General features: G+C 47.1%; 1 protein-coding gene across 6 annotated transcripts in view; it reads left to right on the forward strand.

The window, feature by feature from the left end:
• Positions 1-26,915, forward strand: part of KIFC3 (kinesin family member C3) — a 94,049-nt gene that overhangs the window by 38,041 nt on the left and 29,093 nt on the right. For 5 of the 6 annotated variants that reach the window (XR_013225103.1, XR_013225104.1, XM_077301857.1 and 2 more), the window contains 7 exons: positions 746-919; positions 6,998-7,145; positions 7,333-7,463; positions 7,676-7,787; positions 8,039-8,220; positions 8,506-8,676; positions 20,730-20,860. Coding sequence is in view for 4 of the 6 variants with exons in the window: in XM_077301857.1 (XP_077157972.1) it covers positions 746-919; positions 6,998-7,145; positions 7,333-7,463; positions 7,676-7,787; positions 8,039-8,220; positions 8,506-8,676; positions 20,730-20,860 (1,049 nt within the window). In the remaining 2 variants the exon portion in view is untranslated. The remainder of the gene's footprint in view (positions 1-745; positions 920-6,997; positions 7,146-7,332; positions 7,464-7,675; positions 7,788-8,038; positions 8,221-8,505; positions 8,677-20,729; positions 20,861-26,915) is intronic. The other variant, XM_077301858.1, reaches the window with a different exon arrangement.

Raw genomic sequence — 26,915 nt, forward strand, 5'->3', positions numbered from 1 at the left:
AGAAAGTGCTCCAGGAGTTCCTTCCCTGAACTCTTCATCCTCCTGTTTAGAATAAAGTGTGGCCAGCTACAACATTTGATCTATTGTGGGAAGAACTAGAGCTCTTCTGAAAACTCTGGATCACTTACAGAGTCCCCCTGCTTGATCCACTTTTATAGCTCAAAGGCCCGCCCAGCAGAGGGTGGAACTAGCAGTGAGTACCAGGCAAAACTGCCAACTGCAAGCTAACTTCAACTAATGCATATCAGCTAAAACGATCAGCAACAGTTTCCCACCACCCAGTGAAGGAAGAGACCAAAAAAAAAAAATTAAACAACTCCCACTCCTGTAACTTATATACCCTCACACCCTGCTCTCATGCAGTGTAAGAAAGAAAGCAACATTCACCAGTAGTTCCCAAGCTCATACTTTCTCCTTATCCTTGTCCAGCTTCTCCCTCCTCCGAGGGAACCTCCACAGGCACTATGACTGCCAGTCTCCATGCTGGTCACTTTATTATAGAATCATAAAATCATAGAATAAAATCATAGAATAGGGACCTGCAGGGTCATCTAGTCCACTTGGCAGTTGTCATGTTACTATAGTTCTTAAAACTGTCTAGAAGTTACAACTGAGTCAACTTTTGAGAGCACTTAGAAGAGATTCAGACGGAGATCCTGATACTTTTGATCAGTTTGGTGGAACAACTAGTATTATCTTGCTTGTTGTTTTCTAGAGCTGTGTTCTTGTCTCTCTTGCCCCACAGTATGTCATCAGAACTGTGCAAGTGGAGTCCAGCAAGACCATGCAGGCTCTCTCTGAAGCCCAGTCCCAGAATCAGTATTTGCAGGAGCAGGTTGGGATGCAGAGACAAGTGCTCAAAGAGATGGAGCAGCAGTTACAGCTCTCTCAGAAGGCAACAGCCAAGCTCAGAGCACAGGTGTGTAACCAAGCCAAGAGACATAAACAGGTGTAAAGAAGCTCATCTCAGTTTGTTCATAGATGTTGCCGCTGCAAATACATAGAAATGCTTGCCCTTTCCTTTTTATTTATTTACTAGGAATAAAGCCCGCTGCCCCCAAAATGCAGCAGGCGCTAGCGGGATGGGTGGCTGGAGGGGCAGGAGGAAGGGAGGAAGATGGGCAGAAAGAAAGATAGGAAGAAAGAAATGGACGCACAGAGAAAGAGATGAAGGAAGAGGGATAGAAAGTCAGAAAGGAAGGCAGAAAGGAGGGAGGAAGGGATGGAGGACGAAGGGAGCATTGTGAGGAAGGAAGCGGCGTGGGGGTGTAGAATGCGGGGCGTGGAAGCGGCTGCAGAGGCGAGCATGGGTGGGTGGGGGTGCAGGAGAGGTGGCAGGGGGTGGTGGAGAAGGCAGGGCGGAGAAGTATTGGTGGAGGTGGGCGCAGATGGGGAGGGTCTGGGAGTAGGGGGGAGAATGCGGAGGTGCGCGGGGACGCAGAGGGCTTGGGAGGGGGGAGAACACATGGGAGGAAGCGGTGGCAGAGGTGTGCGGAGGTGGGGAGGGGTTGAAGGAGGGGGGAGAAAGTGTGGCGGGAATCTGAGGGGGGATGGGGAGGGATCAAAAGGGCGGAGAGCGCAGAGTGGGAAGGGGCGGCGGAGGCAAGCGGGGGCAGGGAGGGCTTGAAAGAGGGGGGAGAGCACGTTGTGGGAAGGCACGGCAGAGGCGAGCGGCAGGCTGGTTACCTGGCTGATTGTCTCCCTGTAAAAGTCGGGCGACTGCGTGGGCAGGGTTCCTGGCGGCGCAGGCGAGGGCAGGGCGGGCGAGCCGTGACGTGCCTGGGTGGGTGGCAGGCATGAGATTGCGGCCTGAGGCGCAGCGAGACTGTAGTGGAGCATAGGTGGGTGGGTAGTGGGTCGGCTGGGAAGGGGCTCAGCGACGAGGACGTGAAGTCGGCGCGCGGCGGGGCCATTGCTCGCCGCCCCGCAGTAGAGGTGAGGGCGGGCGGGGACGTGGCTGGGCAGCGTGAAGGCTTGAAAGTGTCGGCGGCAGGCAAAGGCAGGCTCGGCTGGAGGGTGGGTGTTTGGGGAGACATGGGCCTGGCTAGGTGGCCTGTCGGGTCGGAAGCGAAGTCAGGCAGCGGCGCAGTAGGGCGGGTGACGACGTGCCTGCCGGCTGCCAGGCTTGCAATGGCGGCCAGCAGGCGAAGGCAGGCTCCGTTGGAGGGTGGGCGGTCTGGGAGGCGGGCTGTCAAGCGGAGGGCCCAATCGGCTGGCACTTTGCGCTAGCCGATTGGGCCCTCCGCTTGTCAGTTGGGGGGCCAGAGTCCAACCGGTGGGCTTGCTCCTCACGGACCGACTCCTCCCACAGAGGGCTTGCTGGTTACAGATTTTCAACCCACGTTCCTCTTTGGGCTTCTGTGCAGTCCCACATGGCTTTGTGTCTTTGCAGGCCTGCCTTGTAGAAGAGCTAGCAAGCTTAAAACAACTTTCTAGAAGCCCCCGAGAGTGCTCCCCCCTCCCCCTCCCCTCCCACCCATAGTCATGCGATGTGGGAGAGCTATGCAGTTTCCCCCTCTTTGCCAAGAGGACATTAGCAAGCTAACTTCAACACTAACCTCAGGATTGTGACTAAGAAGAAGAAAAAGGGAGTCATACATTTTAGACGATTTTCTCTTTCCACCCTCCCTTGAGGAGATGGCTGTGTGGAGACTGTGTGGAGGCTGTGGGGCTAAAAGGGCTAGCCCCTGGCCTGTCTCTTGTGCCCGGGGGAAGGCCATTCTGCTTCTGGATGTGCAGCAGGTAAGCACCTAATGCCTAAAGCAGGAGCCGACAGGGCATAAGCAGCCCTGTGGGAAAAGGCCTGAAGGCACTGAACTGTCTGAAAGGGCCCCTTCTACTGGCTCCCTACCGCCTCCCGGGCAGAAAGGCTCTCAGAGTCTGAATGAGCTAAGTCTGAGCCACTGGCAAAAAAAGAAGGAGAATCACAGAATCCTAGAGTGGGGAAGGGCCACACAGGCCATCGAGTCCAACCCCCTGCTCAACGCAGGATCGGCCCAAACCCCGCAGGCCTCATAGTTGCCCGCTGCTTCTGCTACTGCACAGCGTCAGTAGTGACCCTCACGGCTGGGAGCAGCTAACTCAGAGGCGACCTGAGAGCCACTTGGGAGATGTGTCTCCCTCACTCTCCCTGCTGCCGCTGAGCAGCATGCCCTTGTAGCTGGGAATCCACAGAGGCATCTCTGGCCATCCTGACTCGAGGTCATTGTTCCACCACCCAGGCGGACACGTGACAGGCCACTGTCCAAAGGCTCAGCCAACAACCTGATTCTTGTCCCAACCCCAACTTCTAGCCGTCACGGCCCTTCTCCAGCTGCATTTCAGCCCCAGGGGAACATTCTGGGTGCCAGTGATAGTGCCAGCTGAATGGGAAGGATGAGGCTGTGATTCTCCACCAGAGCTCCCTCAGGGTGCCTGGCATCAAGAGAGGAAGGGAAGGCAATTGTAAGCCACTTTAAGACTCCTTTGGTTAGTGAAAAGCGGGGTACAGAAACCAGCAGCTATTCATCCTCTTGACTTTTCTGTATTTGTTGGGGGGGGGAGGCTGGATGGGAGAGCCTGTGAAGATGGAGCATTTCCCACCCTCGGCTTATATGCGAATCAATAAGTTTGCCCACATTTTGTGGTAAAATGAGGTGCCTCAGCTTATATGTGGGTCGGCTTATATGCGAGCATATATGGTAATATTCTTATTGACAAGTTGGTAAAGTGCAGTATAGATCCTATTGCTGTTAGGTGGATTAAGAACTAGGTGACAGATTACACATAAAGGGTGCTTGTAAATGGTTCATCATCTTCTTGGAGAGGAGTGACAAGTGGAGCGCCTCCGGGATCTGTCCTGGGCCCTGTTTTGTTCAACAGATTCATACATGTTTTGGGTGAAGGAACAGAGGGGTTGCTTATTAGATTTGCAGACGATACTAAACTGGGAGGGGTAGCAAACACACCAGAAGACAGAATCAGAAGACAGGATGATCCTGACAGACTAGAAAACTGGGCTAAAATGAATAAAATGAATTTCATTAGGGATAAGTGTAAAATTCTTCATTTAGGTAAGAACTATCAAATGCATCACTATAGGATGGCGGAGACTTGTCTTGGAAGTAGTACATATGAGAAGGTCCTGGGGCTCTTAGAAGACCAGACACTGAACATGAGTCAGCAGTGGGCCTCGATGCCTAAAAGGACAAATGGGATTTTAGGCTGTATTAAAAGAAGTATAGCGTAATGTTACCGCTTTCCTCCACTCTGGTGAGACCTCACCTGAAGTACTATGTTCAGTTTTGGGCACCATAGAGAAACTGGAGCATGTCCAGAGGAGGGCCAGGAAGATGGGGAGGGGTTTGGAGACCAAGTCCTATGAGGAAAGGTTGAGGGGGCTTGGTCTCTTTAGCCTGGAAAGAAGACGACCAAGAGGTGAGATGATCACTGTCTTCAAGTACTTGAAGGGCTGCCATAGAGAAGATGGAGCAGAGTTGCTCTCTCTTGCCCCAGAGGGTCGGATGAGAACCAGTGAGTTGAAATTAATTCAAAAGAATTTTCACCTAAACATTCAGAAGAAGTTCCTGACAGAGCGGTTCTTCAGTAGCAGAAGCTGCCTTGGGAGGTGGTGAGTTCTCCTTTGGAAGTTTTAAAGCAGAGGCTATATGGCAGAAATGCTGCGTTTATGAACTTGACTTAAAACGCCCATGCAGTGTAAGCTGCAGGCCAGAGAAGAGAGCAAGTGATGTCAGCAAGGCTTGATCCCTCTCCCTACCATTGGAAAGCCTCAAAATGGGCCTGGAGGCCACACAACAAGCCCTGGTTGCCCTTAAACAGCCTCAAAACGGGCCTGTAGTGTAGGATGTGGGCCAGGAAGAGAGCAAACGGCAGCGGCAAGGGTGGATTCCCCCCGTCCATTGAAAAGCCTCAGAAACTGAGAGCCACTTTGGTGGAGTGGTGAGGAGTGGGGACTTTTCATCTGGCATGCCGGGTTCGATTCCCCGCTCCCCCACATGCAGCCAGCTGGGTGACCTTGGGCTCGCCACGGCACTGATAAAACTGCTCTGACTGAGCAGGAATCTCAGGGCTCTCTCAGCCTCACCCACCTCACAGGGTGTCTGTTGTGGGGAGAGGAAAGGGAAGGCGACTGGAAGCCACTTTGAGACTCCTTCGGTTAAGGAAAAGTGGCATCATCATCATCATCTTCTTCTTCTTCTGATGGGTCTGGAGTCCCCCCAACAATCCCCCCAGAGTACGTAAGAAAGCTCCTACGTCTCTGGAATTGAGTCGCTCCAAGTGTAACAAGCCTTGGACAGCAGGATATTTATGGCTGAGATCCCTCCCCTTCCCACCCTCTCCTAGCCAATCACCACTGTGGCATGGAACGTGAAGTTCCTCCAGGCCAGGCTGGGTTTGGAGATTTTAGGTGGAGGGATCACTTGGCCATGAAATTGGGGTCACTGTGAGCAGGTAGTTGTGAGTTCCTGTATAGTGCAGGGGGCTGGAGTAGATGGCCCTCGAAGACCAGTTATGATTTTATGATTCTAAGCGGTCTTCTGTGGGTCGCTGACAGTTGTTTGACTTACCTTTCCAGTGTCAAGAAGCAGAATGAGAGGAGAGTGCTAACCCCTCCCTCATCCCATGACTGGGTGGGAAAGTCACCCTGTGTGAGGGGAGGGGAGCATTGTGTGAGCATTGTTGGGAGATTCTAGAAACTTGTTTTAAGCTTGCTAGCTCTTCTCTCAGAAGACTCACAGCCATGTGGGACTGCCCAGAAAGCCACTCAATGAACAGCAGTTACAGGTAAGGGCAACCCTGTTTTCTCAGTTTACATCATTCTGCGCTGCCTACATCAATATAGGGGGGGAGGTTAGGCCGAGAGGGTGTGACTAACCTTGGGCTTCCGTGGCAGTGTGGGGATTCGAATTTGGGTCTCCTGGATCCTGGTGTGACATGATGCTTCAGGTTCTCCCCACACTCCTTTCTTTTCTGTTCTTGATTGGAATTGGTTTCCTGTTTGCTTTTGGTGGTGTTTCTGATTTTTAATTGGTATGCCCATTGTTTGTACTTCTGTTTTTGATTGTGTTGTTATAATGGGTTGTTTTAATTATTACCATTCACTTACGGTGGAGAAATGACTAACGGGTCAGAATTATTTAAATGTTTTGGGGAGCTACTTAATTTTTTCAAGAGCCTAGGGAGTTGCCAGTCTAAAACTGGCTGCTTAGTGGGTAGAGCCAGTCACAAAAGAGACCGCTATTTCAGAGCAGGTCTGCAGGACACGTGTGGGGAAACCTTTGCTGGATTCCGGAATCTCTACCCCTGAAACTTTGTCTGAAGGGAGGAAATGTACTCTGTGTTTCCCTTGGAAGAGCATCAAAGCTGCCAGGACCCTGCTCATTTCCTGTCATGTCTGCCTGGCAGGGAGGAGAAGAGAGAGAAGCCGATGCTGTTGTTTCCCCATCCAGAGCAAAGATGTGCCTCCTTTTCCTTTCCTTTAAAAGAGAAGTTGCTTCAGTACCCTGAAAGGGGAAGATAAGGAAGCAATTTCAGCAGCATAGAAGAGGGATAGAAATCTCTTTGTAATTGCTTGGAGAGTGGACTGAAAAGAAAGTACATTTTTGAAAGTTGTGTTTTCTTCATCTCATTATTTTCAGGCGTACTAATTTCTAGTTTCCAGTCGTGCTCAGTTTCCACCCTTTAAATTACATTATTTGGAGACCGACAAGGTGTTTGGAATGTAAGATTTCAAAGGCCAAAGCTCCCTTTGAGGAGAGTTTGTCTCTCAAGAGCTGATACCCTGGAAATCTTGTTGGCCTCGAAGATACTGCTGGACTTGAATCTAGCGTAACACTCAGTTCAGCCAGAGGCATTTTCTTCAAGCATGGCTGACTTGGCCTACCCGGAGGTAACCTGCAATCTTCCCCTGGAACTGAATTCTTTCCCACCAGTGTAGAAGAGACTGTTAGGAGAAAGTTTGGCTCCTGTAAGAATTTCACTGTGGCCCATTTTCTAGGTTATGATGTGTGAGTCGGAGCTAGAGCAAGCTCATGAACAAATGCTGGAAAAAATGCAGACCATGGAAGAGGACAAGAACAAGGCCATTGACGAAGCATTTGCACGAGCACAAAGAGAAATGAAAGCAGTGCATGAGAACCTGGCAGGTGAAGAGATTCTGAGGACCTGACAGAATACCTTTGGGGGGGGGGGTCACTAGTAGAATCTCTTAGATCCTCCAAAGTTACCTTTTTCCTTGTTATGGCTTTTTCATGCAAGGAGAATTGTCTGTGGCAATGGAAAAGGGAGTTTCTCTGTGTGGACCTCTGATCTATTCTTTATTCTTCTTTGTAGGAGTGCGGAAAAATCTTCTCACACTCCAACCTGCTCTTCAAACTCTCACTAATGATTACAGTAGCCTCAAGCAACAAGTCAGAGGATTCCCCGTTCTGCTTAAAGAAGCCTTCCAGAATGCCAAGGCAGAGGTCAGAAAACCTCAAGAGCAATCTACAGTTTAAGGATTGTGTTTTGGGTCAAGAGTGTGGGGTTGAGCCTCACCTTTCCATTGTTAGGCTCATCATAAGTAATGAGTAGTTCAGTCGAAGACGGCTGTTTGGGTAGCCAGAGGGTGAAGGTGGATGCAGTAACTGCTATCTGTGTATAATCTTGTCCCGGAATCTTTTGCTCTCTCTTGAAGGTTGGGCAGGCCATTGAAGAGGTGAACCGCACAAACCAGGAGCTGCTGAGAAAATACCGCAGGGAACTGCAGCTCCGGAAAAAATGTCACAATGAACTCGTGCGATTGAGAGGTCTGTGCAGAGATTTTGGTGAAAGACTTTTAGTTGCCAGCTTCAGTGGGTTGGGGACTTTGGGATTGAAAGCATAGTATGCAACTTATAATGGCTCAGATAGTTTAGCTGTTGACTGAATTTGTATACATGCTGCTTGATAAAAAGGAAGCTTTAATCTGGAATTTTCCAAATGCCAGAAGAGGGTTCTTATTGGTCTTGCAAAGGAATCAGGGGCCAGGAAACCAGCTTCTTTCAATTCCCTTTTGAAGGAAATATTCGAGTATTTGGCCGTGTCAGGCCGATAACTAAAGAGGATGGAGAAGGTCCAGATGCTGCCAGTGCAGTGACTTTTGATCCTGATGATGATGCTGTTTTGCAGCTGATGCACAAGGGAAAACAGGTGTCATTTGAACTGGACAAAGTTTTCCCTCCAGGAGCAACACAGGAAGATGTAAGTACGGCCACAGTATTCTGGGGCTTGCAACTCTTAGGGCTGCACGGTCTCCTGCTGTGTATGGGAGGGATGAGTGTTGCTGGGGTCACAGTGGCTTTCAGCTGGAGAGGAATCTCTATGAAGGAGGGAGGGGGGAAGCTTCTTCTTTACCTGAAGTCGATGAGGACAAGTGACCTGAGCTGATTCTCCCCCTGCTTCCAAATTGTTTAAACGCATTTGGGTCTTTTCCAAAGCCTGAGAGGGATTGACTGGACTGACAGTCTCGTTAACATCTATCCCCAGAGCCAGTTGGTCAGCAGAGCAGTTGGTCACTTTGCTGGTCTCTTATGCAGGCTTTGTTTTCAAAAGATCTTCCAGGATGTTCAAGCCCTGATTACCTCATGCATTGACGGTTACAATGTTTGCATCTTTGCCTATGGACAGACTGGTGCAGGAAAGACCTACACAATGGAGGTGAGCATCACCCTTTTTTACATGCTGACAATCTGCAGTTTCTGGAGACAAACTGAAATCATAGGACCTGACCAAACTAGATAAGACCGAGAAAATTATTGCTATTGTGGGGAGAGGAAAGGGAAGGTGACTGTAAACTCATTTGCGCCTCCTTCAGGTAGAGAAAAGCAGCCTATAAGAACCAACTCTTCTTCTTCTTCAGGAATATCAGGACAATCTCAGCCCCACCTTCCTCACAGGGTGCCTGTTGTGGGGAGAGGGAAGGTGACTGGAAGCCCCTTTGAGACTCCTTCGGGTAGAGAAAAGCGGCATATAAGAACCAACTCTTCTTCTTCTTCTTCTTCTTCTTCTTCTTCTTCTTCTTCTTCTTCTAAATTTGCTTGGGTAGCTATAAAAATAAGACAGAGCTGGACTAACCCTACACCCTAATACTTTTATACTGGATCTATATACAATTGTTCTTATTTCTTAGTATTTATCCATTCATAATTGATTTTATATCTGTAGAGACTAAAGATAACATTTTAAGTTCCCTTTACTCAGACTTGCAAGATTTGGTAGCCCTCCCTGTGTTGGAGAAGTACAGACTTGTGGCTGAGACTGTCTTCAGTCCAACTGGCTTCCAGAAAAGCTAAACATTTATACAGGATTCAGAAGGAACCATTCAATGCTTCTTCTACCCACCCACCGCTTTTCTCCCTTGTAGTGGAGAAGATGCAGCTGAAGGGTAGACAGGGCTACCATGCTGCACCTACCGATAAAGAGGGCAGGAAATTGGAAGTTTTAGGTAAGAAGCATTATTCATCAGCTGCTTTAGGATTTAAGATTGCTAATTATCAGACTGTTATGGCTGGCTGTCAACTTTTCCTGTGGGAGTGGATGGTGCCTTTCCTAAACCTTCTGTTGGGGATAAGAGAGCTTTGGCTAAGGTATTTCAGACAGAGGCAGCTCATTTGTCTAAACAAGTCCAAGCCAGCAAGAATTCAGGTGATACTGCATCTAGAGCCATGGCTAGAGCCATTTGAGATGAAGTGCAAGACTGAAGGATCTGCATAGTTTTCATCCAATACAGACGATAAGAAGATAAGAAGAATAAACAGACTGCAGAGTCTCTGACAACTCAGCAGGGGTCTTCTCAATTGAAACAATGCACCTTTCAGAGATACCGATGGCACATTATCAATAGGAGAATTGTTTTGGTAGTGCTTTTTCTGCACAGTATCCTCCATCTGAGCCCTCCATCCAGCAGAGTAACTTCAGGAGGAAGGGGTCTAGCCATCCTCTAACCAAGCCCCCCACGGCCTTTGAGAAGGAACTGTCCCAGACTGAAGAGGGAGGGCTCTGGCTGGAGGAGCGGCCTCTGATTCCTCTGCTTAGGGATTGTTTAGTTGGCCATATCAGTTATTGGCATACGATTACCTCAGATGAGTGGGTTCTTGAAATTGTTCAGAATGGCTACAGGCTAGAATTTGCTCCACTATCCACAGAGGAGAGTGAGACCCTTCCTTGAAGCTGACTGACGCATTGCGGGCTCTAATGGGTAAAGAGGCCATTGAAGCAGGGCGTTCAGGGCAGCAGGTTTTTGTTCCACGGTCACTGTTGATAAGGATGTTGGTGTTAGACCCATCTTAGATTTAAGAAAGTTTAATATTTTTTTGAAAATTGATGATTTTTGTCCCACTATTTTGAAACTATTAAAACCCAATTGCTGGTATACTGTGGTTGATCTGAACGATGCGTATTTTCATGTTTCCATCATTATAGACCATAGTAAATATTTGTGGCTTCAATGTGGTGGAACGGTGTACCAATACAGAGTGTTCCGATATGGGTTAGCTACTGCAGTCTTCCCCAACCCCCAGGCCGCGTACCAGAACCGGGCAACGGCGGGGAGGGAGGGAGGCGTAGGCGACAGCATGCCAGCGAGTGCTGCCCTGCGGGGGAGAGGCGTGGGCACCAGCGGGCGCAAACGTGCAGGCGCAAAGCTGCCACGCCTGTGCATTCGCACCCGCATATCCCCCCCCCCCCGCAGCGCTCACCAAAGCGGCCGAACGCTCCCAGGGACCAGCGCAGCGAGTGCCGAGCTGTGGGGGGGAGGCACGGGTGCCAGTGGGTGCAAACATGCAAACCTGGAACTGCCACGCCTGCGCATTTGCCCGCCAGTACACCGGCGCCTGGACCTCCGTCTCCCCCTCCGGTCCCTGGACCTTCCTCTCCCCCCCCACCTCCGGTCCCTGGCTTTGACTGTAAAAGTGTGTGCACAGCTGGGACTGTTGGACTCAAATAATCTCAGAGTATTCAATTAATTGAAGTCTGCCTTGACTCATTATAGGCTAAAGGGATACTGCCTGCAGAGAGAATTGACAAGCTGTAAGAAGAAGAGGAGTTGATTCTTAGATGCCGCTTTTCTCTACCTGAAGGAGTCTCCAAGCGGCTTCCAGTCGCCTTCCCTTTCCTCTCCCCACAACAGACACCCTGTGAGGGAGGGGAGGCTGAGAGAGCCCAGAGATTGCTGAACAAGAAGAAGAAGAATTGGTTCTTAGATGCCACTTTTTTCTACCTGAAGGAGGCTCAAAGTGGCTGACATTCGCCTTCCCTTCCTCTCCCCACAACAGACACCCTGTGAGGTGGGGGAGGCTGAGAGAGCCCTGATATCCCTGCTTGATCAGAACAGTTTTATCAGTGCTGTGACTAGCCCAAGGTCACCCAGCTGGCTTCATGTGGGGGAATCAGGAAATCAAACCTGGCTCTCCAGATTAGAAATCCACACTCCTAATCACTACAACAATCTGTCTTAGTTTTAGTGAGACAATTTTCAGCCAACTGATTCCAGCTGGTGCAACAGATCATTAGGCTTTTAACCTAATTTACCTTTAGCTCGATTACACATTAGAACTCTTTAGTTGTGGTTTCTTGCTGTATTTAAGGCCCAGGATCACCCAGGATATTCCAAGACCAGTGATTAGGTCATTGGAATGATGGAGTGATAAAGAGAACTTTTCTCAAGGCTTACATTTTGGTGTGCGGAAACATGACATTCTCTTGACAAGGCCTCCTTTAATGGGTGGGGTGCTCATTGTGAAGGAAAGTTAGTCCAAGGAACCTCGTCTAGGGTTGAGAGAGAGTTTCACATCAATGTTTTGGGATTAAGAGCTGTAAGGTATGCCTTTACCTGCCTTGCAGATATTATCAGAGGTTGCAATACTCTGCTGCAGATGGACAACATGGCCACCAAGTTTTATGTCAACAAACAGGGGGACACAGGATCCAGACAGGAAATTGTACTACTATAGGAAATTCTTCTAATGTATTGAATCAAATATTCATACGATCTTTATGCCGGGAGAAGTGAACACTCAGGTAGATGTGCTCATCAGACAGATTGTTGTATTTCAAAAATGGGTTCTCTCCATGAAGTACATCTGTACAATATGTTTGCAGTGTGGGGAATGTCAGCAGTGGACCTGTTTGCAGCTCCAGACAATGCCAGGGTCAAAAATTATTGTTCCTGATTTGGAAGAGCATGTAACTCGTTGTTGTTGTTGTTGTTGTTGTTGTTGTTGTCAGCTATTCAGTCAAGTCTAAGGGCCTTTTCGCACAGGGATCTTTGTTGCAAATTGTTTGCGGAATGAAAAATCGCCATTTAAAATAGTGGAATTCGTCATTATGCATACCTGCCTTTGTAGTGGAACCAGTTGCGTTTTTTAGCGTTTCCCACAGGCTTCCGGTCTCGGCAGAAATCGCTAGAAAGGAAGCGCTATTGCCAAGCTCGTCCCGCCCCTGGCCGTCAAGCAGCCAATGGGCAGCCGTTAGCATGCTCCCAAACAGCCCCTTTCCCTTTAAGAAAGGTTTTAAAAAAAAAAAAACGACCCATAGCAACGAATCTAGGTAGATTCGTTGCTACGGAGAGACCCATCCAGCTGCCTAATGTGAGCTGTCGTTTGATTGTATGATCGTTTGCACGCTGCCTCGAGTGATAAAAAAAAAATCCCCCCCCCCCCCTCTCACGGGCCCGATTTTCGGCTGAATTTATTTGTAAAAAATAAAGGGACTTTATTTCAGCAAACGGGCTTTTCAGTGGTTTGTGCTTAGTGACTAAAGGTGAAGGACTGAAGCCAGGGAAGCCTCTAAACAGAAAGAGGCTCGCCGGTGCGTTTATCCCCGCTCGATCGGAGAAAAAAAAATGGCGATCGCTTCGCCGGAAGTTTGGAGGAGAGAGCCAGGGGGAGGGACTTTGAAGAACCAGCAACAATGGTAACGCACAGGTCTTTAGCGCTACTGTTGCAGATTGGTTGCAGGAGTGTATCGCTATCCGGAGGGTGAATCCACTTTTCTGGATTCCCCTGAAAGCGCCACAACGAAGCGCTTTTTGCTGATTGGTTTCAGGATTGTTGCAGATTGTCTACGACGTCGTGGGTTATGGCAAATTAGTAGCGTTTCCAAATAGCAACCATTGTGCTACTTTGAAGCCGTGCGAAATGGCCCTAACTCTCAGTAATCCCATGGCACAGTGGCTGCCACAATCCCTGATCCTGCACTGCCTCCCTCAGCTGTGCAGTGTTCTGGCCAGTGTCCATACCAATGGTGTCCAACCACCACGCCCTCTGGCGGCCTGGTTTCCTTTTTCCACTGACCAATACTAGCATAACTGCTTTCTTCATTTACTTGGATCACATGATATGGCCAAAGTAAGTGAGTCGGAGATTCGTGAGTTTGCCTACCACTGATATATCAGACTTTATTCATTGTAGTATTTCTTTGTTTGTGACTTTTGCTGACCATGGAACCTGCAGAAGCCTTCTCCAAACCAGAGTTCAAACTAATAGATTCTTGTCCAATTTTTTTCATCATCCAGTTTTCACAGCCATAAGTGGGTACACAGTCAGAGTAGTCCAGCAGTGGAAGGGGCTGCCTAAGGAGGTGGTGAGCTCCCCCTCACTGGCAGTCTTCAAGCAAAGGTTGGATACACACTTTTCTTGGATGCTTTAGGATGCTTAGGGCTAATCCTGCGTTGAGCAGGGGGCTGGACTAGATGGCCTGCATGGCCCCTGCCAACTCTATGATTCTGTGATTCTATGATTCTAAATAAGAGATCTAACTAATCTCCATTTGCTAGTCAGGTTTATGTCCTTGCTTTTCCATGTTCAGTTTAAGCTCATCATTGCTGAGCAACCCAGAGCAATTTGGCAATTAATTTTCAAACTGCAATCAACACATCAATTTGTGATCCAAGAAAAATGAATTTTTGAATGCCTTTGATCTCAGTTGTTATTGTGACATGTCTATTTTTTACGGTGGTCATTATTTTTGTCTTTTTAGTGTTTAAGAAAAGGCCAAATTTCTTGCTTACTTCATTGACCTTTCTTATCAGCTCTTCTAGGCCTTCCTTAGTTCCTGACAGGAGGGTCGTGTCATCAGCATACCAACGATTATTTATATTCCTTCCTCCAATCTTAATTCCACTGTTTGATTCTTTGAGTTCAACCTCTCTCAGCATACAAGTTAAACAGGAAGGGGGACAGAATACAACCTTGGCGCACTCCTTTCTCTATTTTGAACCAGTCAGTGTTGCCAAATGGTGTACATACAGTGGCTTCTTGGTTTGTGTAGAGTGACTACATCCGTTTGATCAAATGCATTGACACCCCCAAATTTTGCAGGGCTTCCCACAATTTGTTGTGATCCACACAATCAAAAGCTTTCTTGTAGTAAATAAAGCACATGTAGACATCCCTCTGATATTCCCACAACTGTTCGAAAATCCAGTACAGGTTTGCTGTGTGCTATGGAAAGCCAGCTTGGTGTAGTGGTTAGGAGTGGGACTTCTAATCTGGTGAGTGTCAGAACTAAGTTGGTTCTGCCAAATAATTGTGGTCCCCCCCCCCCCCGCCTTTGATCCTGTGTGCCTTGGAGCTTTGCTATGTAAATTGCTCAGAAGGGAAAACTACTTTGTATTGTAAATCAGATTGACATTGGTTGAAGCTTAGGTGTGAAATCTCCAGCCTTCATCTGGAGATGGGAACCAGTCTATCAGCTGATTGTTTCTGTTTCTGTTTTCTGTGAACAGCCTGTGATTGTGAAACCGCTCCTAGTGAGTTATGGCTTCCTGGCCAACTGGCCTTGAATCCCACGGATACCATCCCTTTGAAACTTCCCACATACATTCACTTCTCACAAAGAGTGTCTTTGGCGCCAGCCATGACGTACTGATTTAGTGTCTTGCTTGGATAGTGACATTTGAATTATTAAAGGTAAAGGTATCCCCTGTGCAAGCACCGAGTCATGTCTGATCAGAGTAATGTCTGATCAATCATCAGAAAGGCCAAAGCTGAGAGTGAGCTAAGATTGGCCAGGGAAGCCCATTGTAACAAGAAAACATTTTTCAGTTATGTGAGGAGCAAACGTAAAGGAGGCAATAGGCCCACTGTTGGGTGCGGGTGGACAAACTCTAACGGAAGATGCAGAGAAAGCAGAAAGGCTTAGTGCCTATTTTACATCTGTTTTTTCAAAGTGTTAGGCACATTTAGAGATGGCCATAGCCAAAGGACAGTGTCTGGGTGGCAGGTTAACATGGATAGAGAGGTTGTCGAGAGGCATTTAGCTGCACTGGATGAGTTCAAATCCCCTGATCCGGATGAAATGCACTCGAGAGTACTCAAAGAACTTTCTGGAGAACTTGCACAGCCCTTGTCCATCATCTTCGGAACCTCTTTAAGGACTGGAGATGTCCCGGAGGACTGGAAGAGAGCAAACGTTATTCTGATCTTCAAAAAAGGGAGGAAGGATGACCCAGGAAACTACAGACCAGTGAGTCTGACCTCTGTTGTGGGGAAGATAATGGAGCAGATATTAAAGGGAGTGATCTGCAAACATCTGGAGGACAATTTGGTGATCCAAGGAAGTCAGCATGGATTTGTCTCCAACAGGTCCTGCCAGACCAACCTGGTTTCCTTTTTTGACCAAGTAACAGGTTTGCTGGATCATAGAAATTCGGTTGATGTCGTTTACTTGGATTTTAGTAAAGCTTTTGATAAGGTTCCCCATGATGTTCTGATGGATAAATTGATTTTCAGATAATTAGTTGGATAGGGAATTGGTTAGAGAACCGCACTCAAAGAGTTGTTGTTAATGGTGTTTCATCAGACTGGAGGGAGGTAAGTAGCGAGGTACCTCAGGGTTCGGTGCTCGGTTCGGTACTTTTTAACATATTTGTTAATGATCTAGATGATGGGGTGGAGGGACTACTCATCAAATTTGCAGATGACACCAAATTGGGAGGACTGGCAAATACTCCGGAAGATAGAGACAGAGTTCAACGAGATCTGAACACAATGGAAAAATGGGCAAATGAGAACAAGATGCAGTTTAATAAAGATAAGTGTAAAGTTCTGCATCTGGGTCAGAAAAATGAAAAGCATGCCTACTGGATGGGGGATACGCTTCTAGGTAGCACTGTGTGTGAACGAGACCTTGGGGTACTTGTGGATTGTAAACTAAACATGAGCAGGCAGTGTGATGCAGCGGTAAAAAAGGCAAATGCCATTTTGGGCTGTATCAACAGAGGCATCATATCAAAATCACAAGATGTCATAGTCCCATTGTATACGGCACTGGTCAGACCACACCTGGAGTACTGTGTGCAGTTCTGGAGGCCTCACTTCAAGAAGGACGTAGATAAAATTGAAAGGGTACAGAGGAGAGCAACGAAGATGATCTGGGGCCAAGGGACCAAGCCCTATGAAGATAGGTTGAGGGAGTTGGGAATGTTCAGCCTGGAGAAAAGGAGGTTGAGAGGGGACATGATAGTCCTCTTTAAGTATTTGAAAGGTTGTCACTTGGAGGAGGGCAGGATGCTGTTTCTGTTGGCTGCAGAGGAGAGGACATGCAGTAATGGGTTTAAACTTCAAGTACAACGATATAGGCTAGAGATCAGGAAAAAAATGTTTCACAGTCAGAGTAGTTCAGCAGTGAAATAGGCTGCCTAAGGAGGTGGTGAGCTCCCCCTCACTGGCAGTCTTCAAGCAAAGGTTGGATACACACTTTTCTTGGATGCTTTAGGATGCTTAGGGCTAATCCTGCGTTGAGCAGGGGGTTGGACTAGATGGCCTGTATGGCCCCTTCCAACTCTGTGATTCCATGATTCTATGAGGCCAAACCAGAGCAGAGTAAAGTGGTACCATCACCTCCCGTGATCTGGACATGATACTCCGTTTGATACAGCCCAAAATCCCATTTGTCTTTTCAGCCACTGAGTCACACTGCTGACTCATGTTCAATGGATGGTCTACTAAGACTCCTAGATCCTTTTTGCACATGCTACTGCCAAGTCAAGTCTCCCCCATCCTATATTGGTGTATTTGGTTTTTCTTACCTAAATGCAGAACTTTACATTTGTCCCTATTAAACTTCATTTTATTCAGTTTAGCTCACTTCTCGAGCCTATCAAGATCAGCCTGTATTTTGATTTTGTCTTTGGTTGTGTTTGCTATCCCTCCCAGTTTAATATTGTCTGCAAATTTAATTAGTATCCCCTCTAATCCCTCATCCAAATCATTCATAAATATGTTGAGCAACACAGGCCCCAGGACAGACCCCTGGGGAACTCCACTTGTCACTCTTTTCCAGGAAGATGCTGACCCATTAACAAATACCCTCTGGGTATGATTTGTCAAACCAGTTATTGATCCACCATTCTTCTACCATTTGATAAATGCGGCTGCTGGCTCACCAGCAGACCGCTGTTAGCAACGCGGCTGGATCCAGCTGCAAGGAGAGGGTGCCACTGGACTCACATCCCCCCTCCCTTTCCCCACCTTCCACGCACAGCCTCAGCTGGCCACAGGCAGGCTCAGGGAGGTGGGGCATGGCCTGGATCCTATTTAGCTGGGAGCCCATGCTGGAGACCTCCCTTTGTTCCACGGCTCCCAGCACCTCAACTGTGTGGCTCTCTAAGTTTGCAGGAGCAGTGAAGGAGATAGCAAGGGGGTGGGAGTACTTGCGTTCGAGCCCCCCTCTTTCTTTTGGGGAGGCCAGGCTATTCCCAGCAGGAAAACCTCCTAGGAGAGCGCCTGAGGGTCTGGACATGCTTTCCCATGCCATGGAAGCCCTGCACCCCACTTTGCATGAGCCTCTGCTTTCCTCGTTTGCTCTGCCCTTCATTCTTGGGCTTCACGGAGCTGCTGGGTCTCCCTCGCCCCAGCCTCTGTGCACTGGTCTTCTCCCGCCTGGACTTGGGTTTCTGTGGGATGGCATGGGATTCCATCTCTACTTTCCTCACATCTGGGCCTTGGGGAAGGACAGGCTGGGGGTTTCCAAAGGTATTTATATACATATGCAAAGCTTTGTTGTGTAAGAAATTTACGACGCTTTACCCCTGCATTAATGGGATACAACTATTTCCATTTGTCACCCCCCCTTTTTTTCTTCTTCTTTTGGGTAAGGCAAACACACTAGCCATTATTTTGCAACCTTTGTAATGTTGTGATAAGGATGGGTGTTGGATTTGCCTTGTTGATCATCTTCTTAAAAAAAAGGCTCTCTTCTTTTGTACTCAGTAAAACTTAGATGTCCAGTGGCCTCTGATTTCAGCTGGCTCTGGGCTTTCCTAATACGTTTTACATTATAGGGCAGCATGGTAACATACCAAAAAAGAAAAGTAAATAAGAACACAAAGTTAGGAAAAAAGAAAAAAATCATCAGGCTTGTTTATCACTTTGTTTGTTGGTTTATTTATTTAGACTTTGTTCACAGAGGTAACTTCACGACCTCTTTGGTAATGCAGGATCAATAAGCTTTAATATGAAGGGAGATTCAGAATTGCACAAGGGTAATCGTTGTATCTTTTTGCCTTGAAGAGAACCACCAAATTTGGGGGCCTTGAACCTGGATTTATACTTGGGAATATGTATTGAATAGACTCACTTGGGAGGCATTTAGCTACGATACCAGCATGCCTCCTTTGAGTATTATTAATTCATGCCTTTATATCACCATTTCCCCAATGAATCTTAGAAATAGAAACCAGAAGTCTGAGGTAGTACCACTAAGACACAGGTGCCTTTCCATATGTCATAAGAAACAGGTTCCTGTGCTAACAACCTTGGGCAAAGTGTGGTATGCTACAGCTGGGCTCTTAAGAAATCTGGTATTGCACATCAAAGGGAAGGGGGTGGGTTTTTTCCTCCCTGTCCTTCTTCCCAAAGAGATTCTTTTGCATGAGGGCTTGGGAGATGCTTTGAGATGAAATTGGCTAAAGTAGTGCATGCTAACACACCCCTGCAGACGGCTTCTGCAACAGGGTAAGGAAGGCTGCCAGCCAGGCAAGTCAGAAAGCTGCTGAGAGGCATGGGATGGCATGTGGCTAGGCCTGGTCCCCTCGTACAAGAAGTGTGTCGCTTGCCAGGGCAAAGATTAAAGACATTATGGACAGGATGCCAAAATGGATAAAACCTATGGATCCATTCCCTACCCATTTGTGATGGTCCAGGTGGGAATGGACAACACAGCAGTCAACATGATAAGGGTGACTACGAAGATCTTTGGGCCCATGTTGCAGCAGTGAAGGGATGCCCCATAGGGAAGTCAATAGCCCCATTGTCCTTTGGACTGTTCTCCTCCTCCACATGGAGGCTTGCACTGCTCCTATATCAGATGCAGCTGATGATGGTCCAGTTCAATCCTCACTGAGCCACATAGTCATTTCTTGGTTCCAAGATATTTGGCCCTCTCACTGCAATGGTGGGCTGACAAGTCCACCATCTTCAAAGGTGTCTCATTTGAGATTTGGAACTCAGATTTGGAACCCTTGCAGAATGCAGGAAACTCACAACTACCTACTCACCCACAATGACCCTAATTCCATGCCCAGATAATGCCCCCACCCCAAAATCCCTGGCCAGTCTTGTCTGGAAGAAATTGGTCTCCTGACCCCAAAGTGGCAATCAGCATTTCCCTGGGCCGGCAAGGAAGGGCCACAAGAGCCAAGCACTGACCCAGTCCCTGCTGCCCACCCACTCACAGTCTGCCTGTTGACAGGATCAGCATTTCTGTCAGATGGCTATTTAGCCTCTGCTTTAAAACTTCCAAAGGAGGAGAATGCAGGAAATCCACAACTACCTGCCAACCCACAGTGATCCCTATTTCTAGTATTTTCTGATGCATCTAAATTAAACGGATTTTTTGGCTGAATTATTTCCATTTGTCCAAATATGAAATATATGCAGAGCCATGCTAGACAGATTCCATACCTTGATACTGTGGCCTATATTGATTCTGACAAGGGGAAAGAAGTATGCCAGTATGGAAAACCTTTCTGTAGTGTAGTGGTTAGGAGTGCGGACTTCTAATCTGGTGAGCAGGGCTCGATTCTGCACTCCCCCTCATGCAGCCAGCTGGGTGACCTTGGGCTCATCACAGCACTGAGAAAGCTGTTCTGACCAAGCAGTGATATTAGGGCTCTCAGCCTCATCTGCTGTGGGGAAAGGAAATGGAATGTGATAGGAAGCCGCTTTGAGACTCCTTCGGGTAGAGAAAAGCGGTATCTAAGGACCAGCTCTCATTCTTTTTCAGTAATATCAGGGCTCTCTCAGCCTCATCCATAGGGTGTCTGTTGTGTGGAGAGGAAAGGGAAGGTGACTGGAAGCAGCTTTGAGCCTCCTTTGGGTAGAAAAAAGCAGGATATTCGAACAACTCTTCTTATGAATGAAGACACATTGAAGATTTAAGTAAGTAGACTGCAATTCCATAGAACCAAGTACAACCTTTAAATATCTTGGGGTGACTTTTACCAAAACATCACATAGAAACCCAATGTTGTTGATCTTTAGTTCTGAGAATCACAGTTGCAATGTTGAAATGTTCCAGCTCGAAGGGAGCATTTTTGGTTGAGCCACTGTGATTCTGATGGCCATAACTGGAGCGCACATGCTGAGGCACCAATTCACACAACGGGCAAGACGCTCAGGGTTGACATAAAGGCTTTTCAGACTGTTTTGGCACATATGCTTTGTGGCATATTTTCATCCCTGTGCTCTGTTTGTCACCACCTTCCCTAGGGGACTCCTGAGAACCCAGGAATCAATCAGCGGGCTCTACAGCTTCTCTTCTCAGAAGTGCAAACAAAAGCCTCAGCCTGGGACTATAAGATCACAGTCAGTGTGGCAGAGATATACAATGAAGGTCTCAGGTAATGGGATTACTCCAGTGGACTGTTGAGTCCATGAAGTTTAGGGGTGGTGGGACTTGCTTTTTCCTTATTTATAGCAGCAACTATCACTGAGTTATACATATAGGTAGTAGTTAGTTAGTACATTTATTTGTATATAGCCATAGGCCTTTACAAAATATAAAATACAAATTTACAAACAGTAAAATAGAATAAAAGGAACTGTATAAAAATATAAAATTTAAGATCAAAAAACTGAAACAGCATACAAAGTGCAAGAGTGTTAAGAGGCTGCCTTAGTGGTTGTAACATTGGCCCTTATTTTCCTTGCAGCCAAGGCAAATAGGGCGGTTTTGTATGTTACATCATCAACCTGGTCAGATAAAAGATAGATTATCTTTTCAGCAACGGAGTGAAGGTTAGAACCCCGTAAGGTCTCATTGAGGAATTTGGCTCTGGGTTGTACATCTTCCTGGAAGTTCCAAGGACTGGACATCTTTTTCTTCAATCCCACTTTTGGAAGCCAGTTTGTCTGGTAATTCAATATTGAGCACTTCATTATGGTCATAGAATCATGGAGTTGGAAGGGACTTCCAGGGCATCTAGCCCAATCCCCTGCACAATGCAGGAAATCCACAACTACCTGCCAACCCACAGTGATCCCAATTCAATGCCCAGATAATCCTGCCCCCCCCCCCAAATAAAAAAACCAATCCCTGGCCAGACTGGCCTGGAAGACATTCAGCCCCCAACCCCAACGTGGCATTCCTCTGTGCATGCAAGAAAGGGCCACAAGAACTGAGCACCAACACAATCCCTTGCGCTCACCCACTCACAACCTGCCTAGGTTCACAGAATCAAAAATGAATTAACTGGGAGGGGTAGGTTCCAGTGAAGAAACAAATATGAAATAGTACAGATGCGCTGGGACATCAATATGGCAATGATAAATCCAAATAGAGTCATCTCTCTTCAGTTTCAGTCCCAATGTGTTTCCCAACGCGTTTCGCCTGCTGGCTTTGTCAAGGGACAAATCTTAAGAAATACAAATATGAAATTAGTAGTTGTACAACAATAATTAGTAAATAAATATAATACACATAGCAATGTCATGAATACATACTATTAGTGTTTCAGACAAACGTCATATAAACAAATACTTGTCTCTTGGACAGAGTGGAACAAAAATAAGACTTTTAAATTATAATAAGAAGAATCTTATATATTATTCAAGTGCAGCAGCCTATATTGTTAATGTCAACTCGTAATAAAGAGGATGCAACCAGTCTTGAAGAGGATAAGGGGATTGACCTCATTATGGAACCTCTGCAAACAGTTAGGAAAAAGACTCAACGGCGTAGAGCGTGACGGTTCTCGGGACCTTTGGAGCTCCAAAATAGATTTCAGGCCCTTGCAGAGGAGGTGCAAGTGTCAACGAGGGAAGAGGTCCCAAAACAAAGTCTAAGACAAAATAAAGAGGCCATGGGGATAGAAGGAAATGGTGTTGAGAAGAAAAGAAAAAGGAGAGTACTGGTAATTGGAGACTCCCCGCTAAGAGGAATGGATCGCCATGTGGCTGGGCCCGACCCCCTAACCCGAGAGGTGTGTTGCTTGCCAGGAGCAAAAATTAAAGACATTTCAGAACGGCTGCCCAAACTCCTCAAATCTACGAATTGCTACCCATTTGTGATGGTCCAAGTGGGTATGAATGACATGTCCGTGAATACCATCGCTCCTATTAAAAAAGACTATCAAGATCTGGGGAGGAAGCTCAAGCAAATGGGGGCACAAGTGGTATTCTCTTCAATCTTGCCTGTCAAAGGAAGAGGAATGCGTCGGGAGAGGAAGATAATGGAGGTGAATCAGTGGCTGCGTAGTTGGTGCTGGCAGGAGAGATTTGGTTTCTGGGACCATGGGATACGCTTTCTTGAGGAAGGCATACTAGCACCTGATGGACTGCACGTATCAAAGTTGGGGAAAAATGTGTTTGGCAGGAACCTGGGGAGATTCATCAAGAGAGCTTTAAACAGAAGCCACAAGGGGAAGGAGACGTTCAGCATAGGGAGGGTAAGGAAGGTTGGGGGGCAGCCCAACCAGGAAGGCCAGCTCATAGGGAACCAAAAGTAAAAGGATTCAGATGCCTTTATACTAACGCCCGAAGCATGGGCAATAAGAAGGAAGAACTGGAACTTCTCATGCTGATGGAAAGGTATGATCTAGTAGGCATCACAGAAACTTGGTGGAATGATTCTCATGACGGGAATGTAATAGTGGATGGATATGAACTGTTCAGAAAAAAAAGAATAGATCGAAGAGGTGGAGGAGTGGCACTGTATGTGAGGAAAGGGCTTACCTGTCAGGAAATTCTAGTGAAGGAGAGCATATCTACAGTGGAAAGCATCTGGGTGAAAATAAGCGAGGGGAAAACAAACAGTGTGGTGGTTGGTGTCTGCTACCGACCGCCTGACCAACGAGAAGATGTGGATGCTGCACTTTGTGAGCAGCTTGAGAAAATATCCAAGCGACAGGACCTTGTCATCATGGGTGACTTCAATTTCCCAGATGTGTGCTGGGAAACAAACTCTGCAAAGCGTCCTCAGTCATGCAAGTTTCTGACCTGCCTGGCTGACAATTTCATTTATCAAATGGTAGATGAACCCACAAGAGGTTGAGCCATACTGGACTTAATACTGACCAACAGGCAAGAGTTGGTGGATGAGGTGAAGGAGGTGGGGATCCTAGGGGGAAGTGACCATGTCCTCATAGAATTCCTTTTGAGATGGGGAGCCAAGGAAGCTTGTAGGCAGATGCGGATGTTGGATTTTCGTGGGGCAAACTTTAATAAACTCAGAGACATGATGATTGTCATACCATGGATGAGAATGCTGGAAGGGAAGGGAGCATGTGAAGGGTGGGCGCTACTCAAACAAGAGCTATTGCATGCTCAATCAATGACTATCCCAGAAAGAAAAAACACTGCAGGAGCTCTAAGAAGCCTATTTGGATGAACAGAGAACTTCAAGAGGAACTAAGAAAGAAAAGGAAAATGTTCAGGAAATGGAGGGAAGGACAGAGCTCTAAAGAAGAGTACCTACAGGTTACTAGGCACTGTAGATCAATCATAAGAAAGGCCAAAGCTGAGAGTGATCTAAGGGAAGCCCACTGTAACAAGAAAAGATTATTCAGTTATGTGAGGAGCAAACGTAAAGTAAAGGAGGTAATAGGCCCACTGTTGGGTGCGGTTGGACAAACTCTAACGGAAGATGCAGAGAAAGCAGAAAGGCTCAGCACCTATTTTACATCTGTTTTTTCCCACAGGTCAAAGGGTTTAGGCACATCTAGAGATAGCAGTAGCCAAGAGATAGTGTCTGGGTGGCAGGTTGACATGGACAGAGAGGTTGTTGAGAGGCATTTAACTGCACTGGATGAGTTCAAGTCCCCTGGGCCGGATGAAATGCACCTGAGAGTGCTCAAAGAACTTTTCGGAGAACTTACAGAACCCTTGTCCATCATCTTCGGGACCTCTTTAAGGACTGCAGATGTCCCGGAGGACTGGAAGAGAGCAAACGTTGTTCCGATGTTCAAGAAAGGGAGGAAGGAGGACCCGGGAAACTATAGACCAGTGAGTCTGACCTCTGTTGTGGGTAAGATAATGGAGCAGATATTAAAGGGAGCAATCTGCAAACATCTGGAGGACAATTTGGTGATCCAAGGAAGTCAGCATGGATTTGTCTCCCAACAGGTTCTGTCAGACCAACCTGGTTTCCTTTTTTGACCAAGTAACAGGTTTGCTGGATCGTGGAAATACGGTTGATGTCGTTTACTTGGATTTTAGTAAAGCTTTTGATAAGGTTCCCCATGATGTTCTGATGGATAAGTTGAAGGACTGCAATCTGGATTTTCAGATAGTTAGGTGGATAGGAAATTTGTTAGAGAACCACACTCAAAGAGTTGTTGTCAATGGTGTTTCATCAAACTGGAGGGAGGTGAGTAGCGGGGTACCTCAGGGCTCGGTGCTCAGTCCAGTACTTTTTAACATATTTATTAATGATCTAGATGAGGGGGTGGAAGGACTACTCATCAAGTTTGCAGACGACACCAAATGGGGAGGATGGCAAATACTCCAGAACAGGGGTCATCAACCTCCGGTCTGCGGCCCGGTGGCGGGCCGCCGCCAGCCATGCCTGCCTTCCCCCGCCGGCAGCAAGAAGGAAGGGAAGAGGCAGGCGCAGCCACCGGCATGGCGGTGACGCAAACACGCATGCGCGATGTTGCCGTGCATGCGCGTTAGCGACACCTGGTGGCGAAAATACGCATGCGCGGCAATTGCGCGTGCAAGTTTTCGCAGCACCCGGGCCGTCGGCTCTTCCCTCACTCCGGAGGCGGTCCCTGACCTGAGAAAGGTCGGGGACCGCTACTCCAGAAGATAGAGACAGAGTTCAACGAGATCTGAACACAATGGAAAAATGGGCAAATGAGAACAAGATGCAATTTAATAAAGATAAGTGTATAGTTCTGCATCTGGGTCAGAAAAATGAAAAGCATGCCTACTGGATGGGGGATACGCTTCTAGGTAACACTGTGTGTGAACGAGACCTTGGGGTACTTGTGGATTGTAAACTAAACATGAGCAGGCAGTGTGATGCAGCGGTAAAAAAGGCAAATGCCATTTTGGGCTGTATCAACAGAGGCATCATATCAAAATCACAAGATGTCATAGTCCCATTGTATACAGCACTGGTCAGACCACACGGAGTACTGTGTGCCGTTCTGGAGGCCTCACTTCAAGAAGGACGTAGATAAAATTGAAAGGGTACAGAGGAGAGCGACGAGGATGATCTGGGGCCAAGGGACCAAGCCCTATGAAGATAGGTTGAGGGACTTGGGAATGTTCAGCCTGTAGAAAAGGAGGTTGAGAGGGGACATGATAGCCCTCTTTAAGTATTTGAAAGGTTGTCACTTGGAGGAGGGCAGGATGCTGTTTCTGTTGGCTGCAGAGGAGAGGACACGCAGTAATGGGTTTAAACTTCAAGTACAACGATATAGGCTGGATATCAGGAAGAAATTTTTCACAGTCAGAGTAGTTCAGCAGTGGAATAGGCTGCCTAAGGAGGTGGTGAGCTCCCCCTCACTGGCAGTCTTCAAGCAAAGGTTGGATACACACTTTTCTTGGATGCTTTAGGATGCTTTGGGCTGATCCTGCGTTGAGCAGGGGGCTGGACTAGATGGCCTGTATGGCCCCTTCCAACTCTATGATTCTATGATTCTAAATTTTTAGAAAAACAGAAACCAAACAGAGACTTACAAGGTCATATTAACCGCAGCTACTCCTAGCCATCTATTAAGGACCCACACTTCATCAGCTTTCTTGCTCATTATGATATCATACTGATCCAGGAAACTTGGACTGCGGATGACCTACTGCTTAATGCTGTGTGCTGAAATAAGGCCCTTTCCCTCCTTCAAGACATATGCTATGGCAGTTAAAGTTAAATTCAATCTCTACAGCTTCCTGGTTATAAATGTTTATATGACTTCTACAAAACAGAAATCTCTGGGCAAAGCTCTGTGGAATGATCTAGAAACATACATTGCCGATCTCTCTTTGTCAAATCCTGATGCTTATATAATCCTGGGGGGGGGGACTTTAATGCCAGACTGGGACCTGATGATTATACTCTTTATACATCAAATAATTGCTGGCCTCCCACATATGAAATTACCAGACCTCTGTATGTGCGACAATCTAAAGATCAGACTTCAAATTTCTCAGGCTTTTGTTTAGCCCAACTAGCCTATAGGTTGGATCTCCACATTCTAAATGGTGCTCTGGAAGGGGATTATCCAGCAGAATTCACTTACCTTTCTGGGATCAGAATGAGTGCTATTGACTATATTATTGTATCTAGGAACCTGCTTCCCTATACCAAGACGATACAAGTAATACCCAAGTTCAACAGTGATCATTTCCCAATCTTGGTTCATCTAAATGTTTTCATTCAAAAAACACATACTGAGATCTGTCATCAATCTTCCTTATTGACAGCTAGTAAAAATTACTGTCGAGTAAAATGGA

This window comes from Paroedura picta, chromosome 10, assembly GCF_049243985.1.
Source record: "Paroedura picta isolate Pp20150507F chromosome 10, Ppicta_v3.0, whole genome shotgun sequence".
NCBI lineage: Eukaryota > Metazoa > Chordata > Lepidosauria > Squamata > Gekkonidae > Paroedura > Paroedura picta.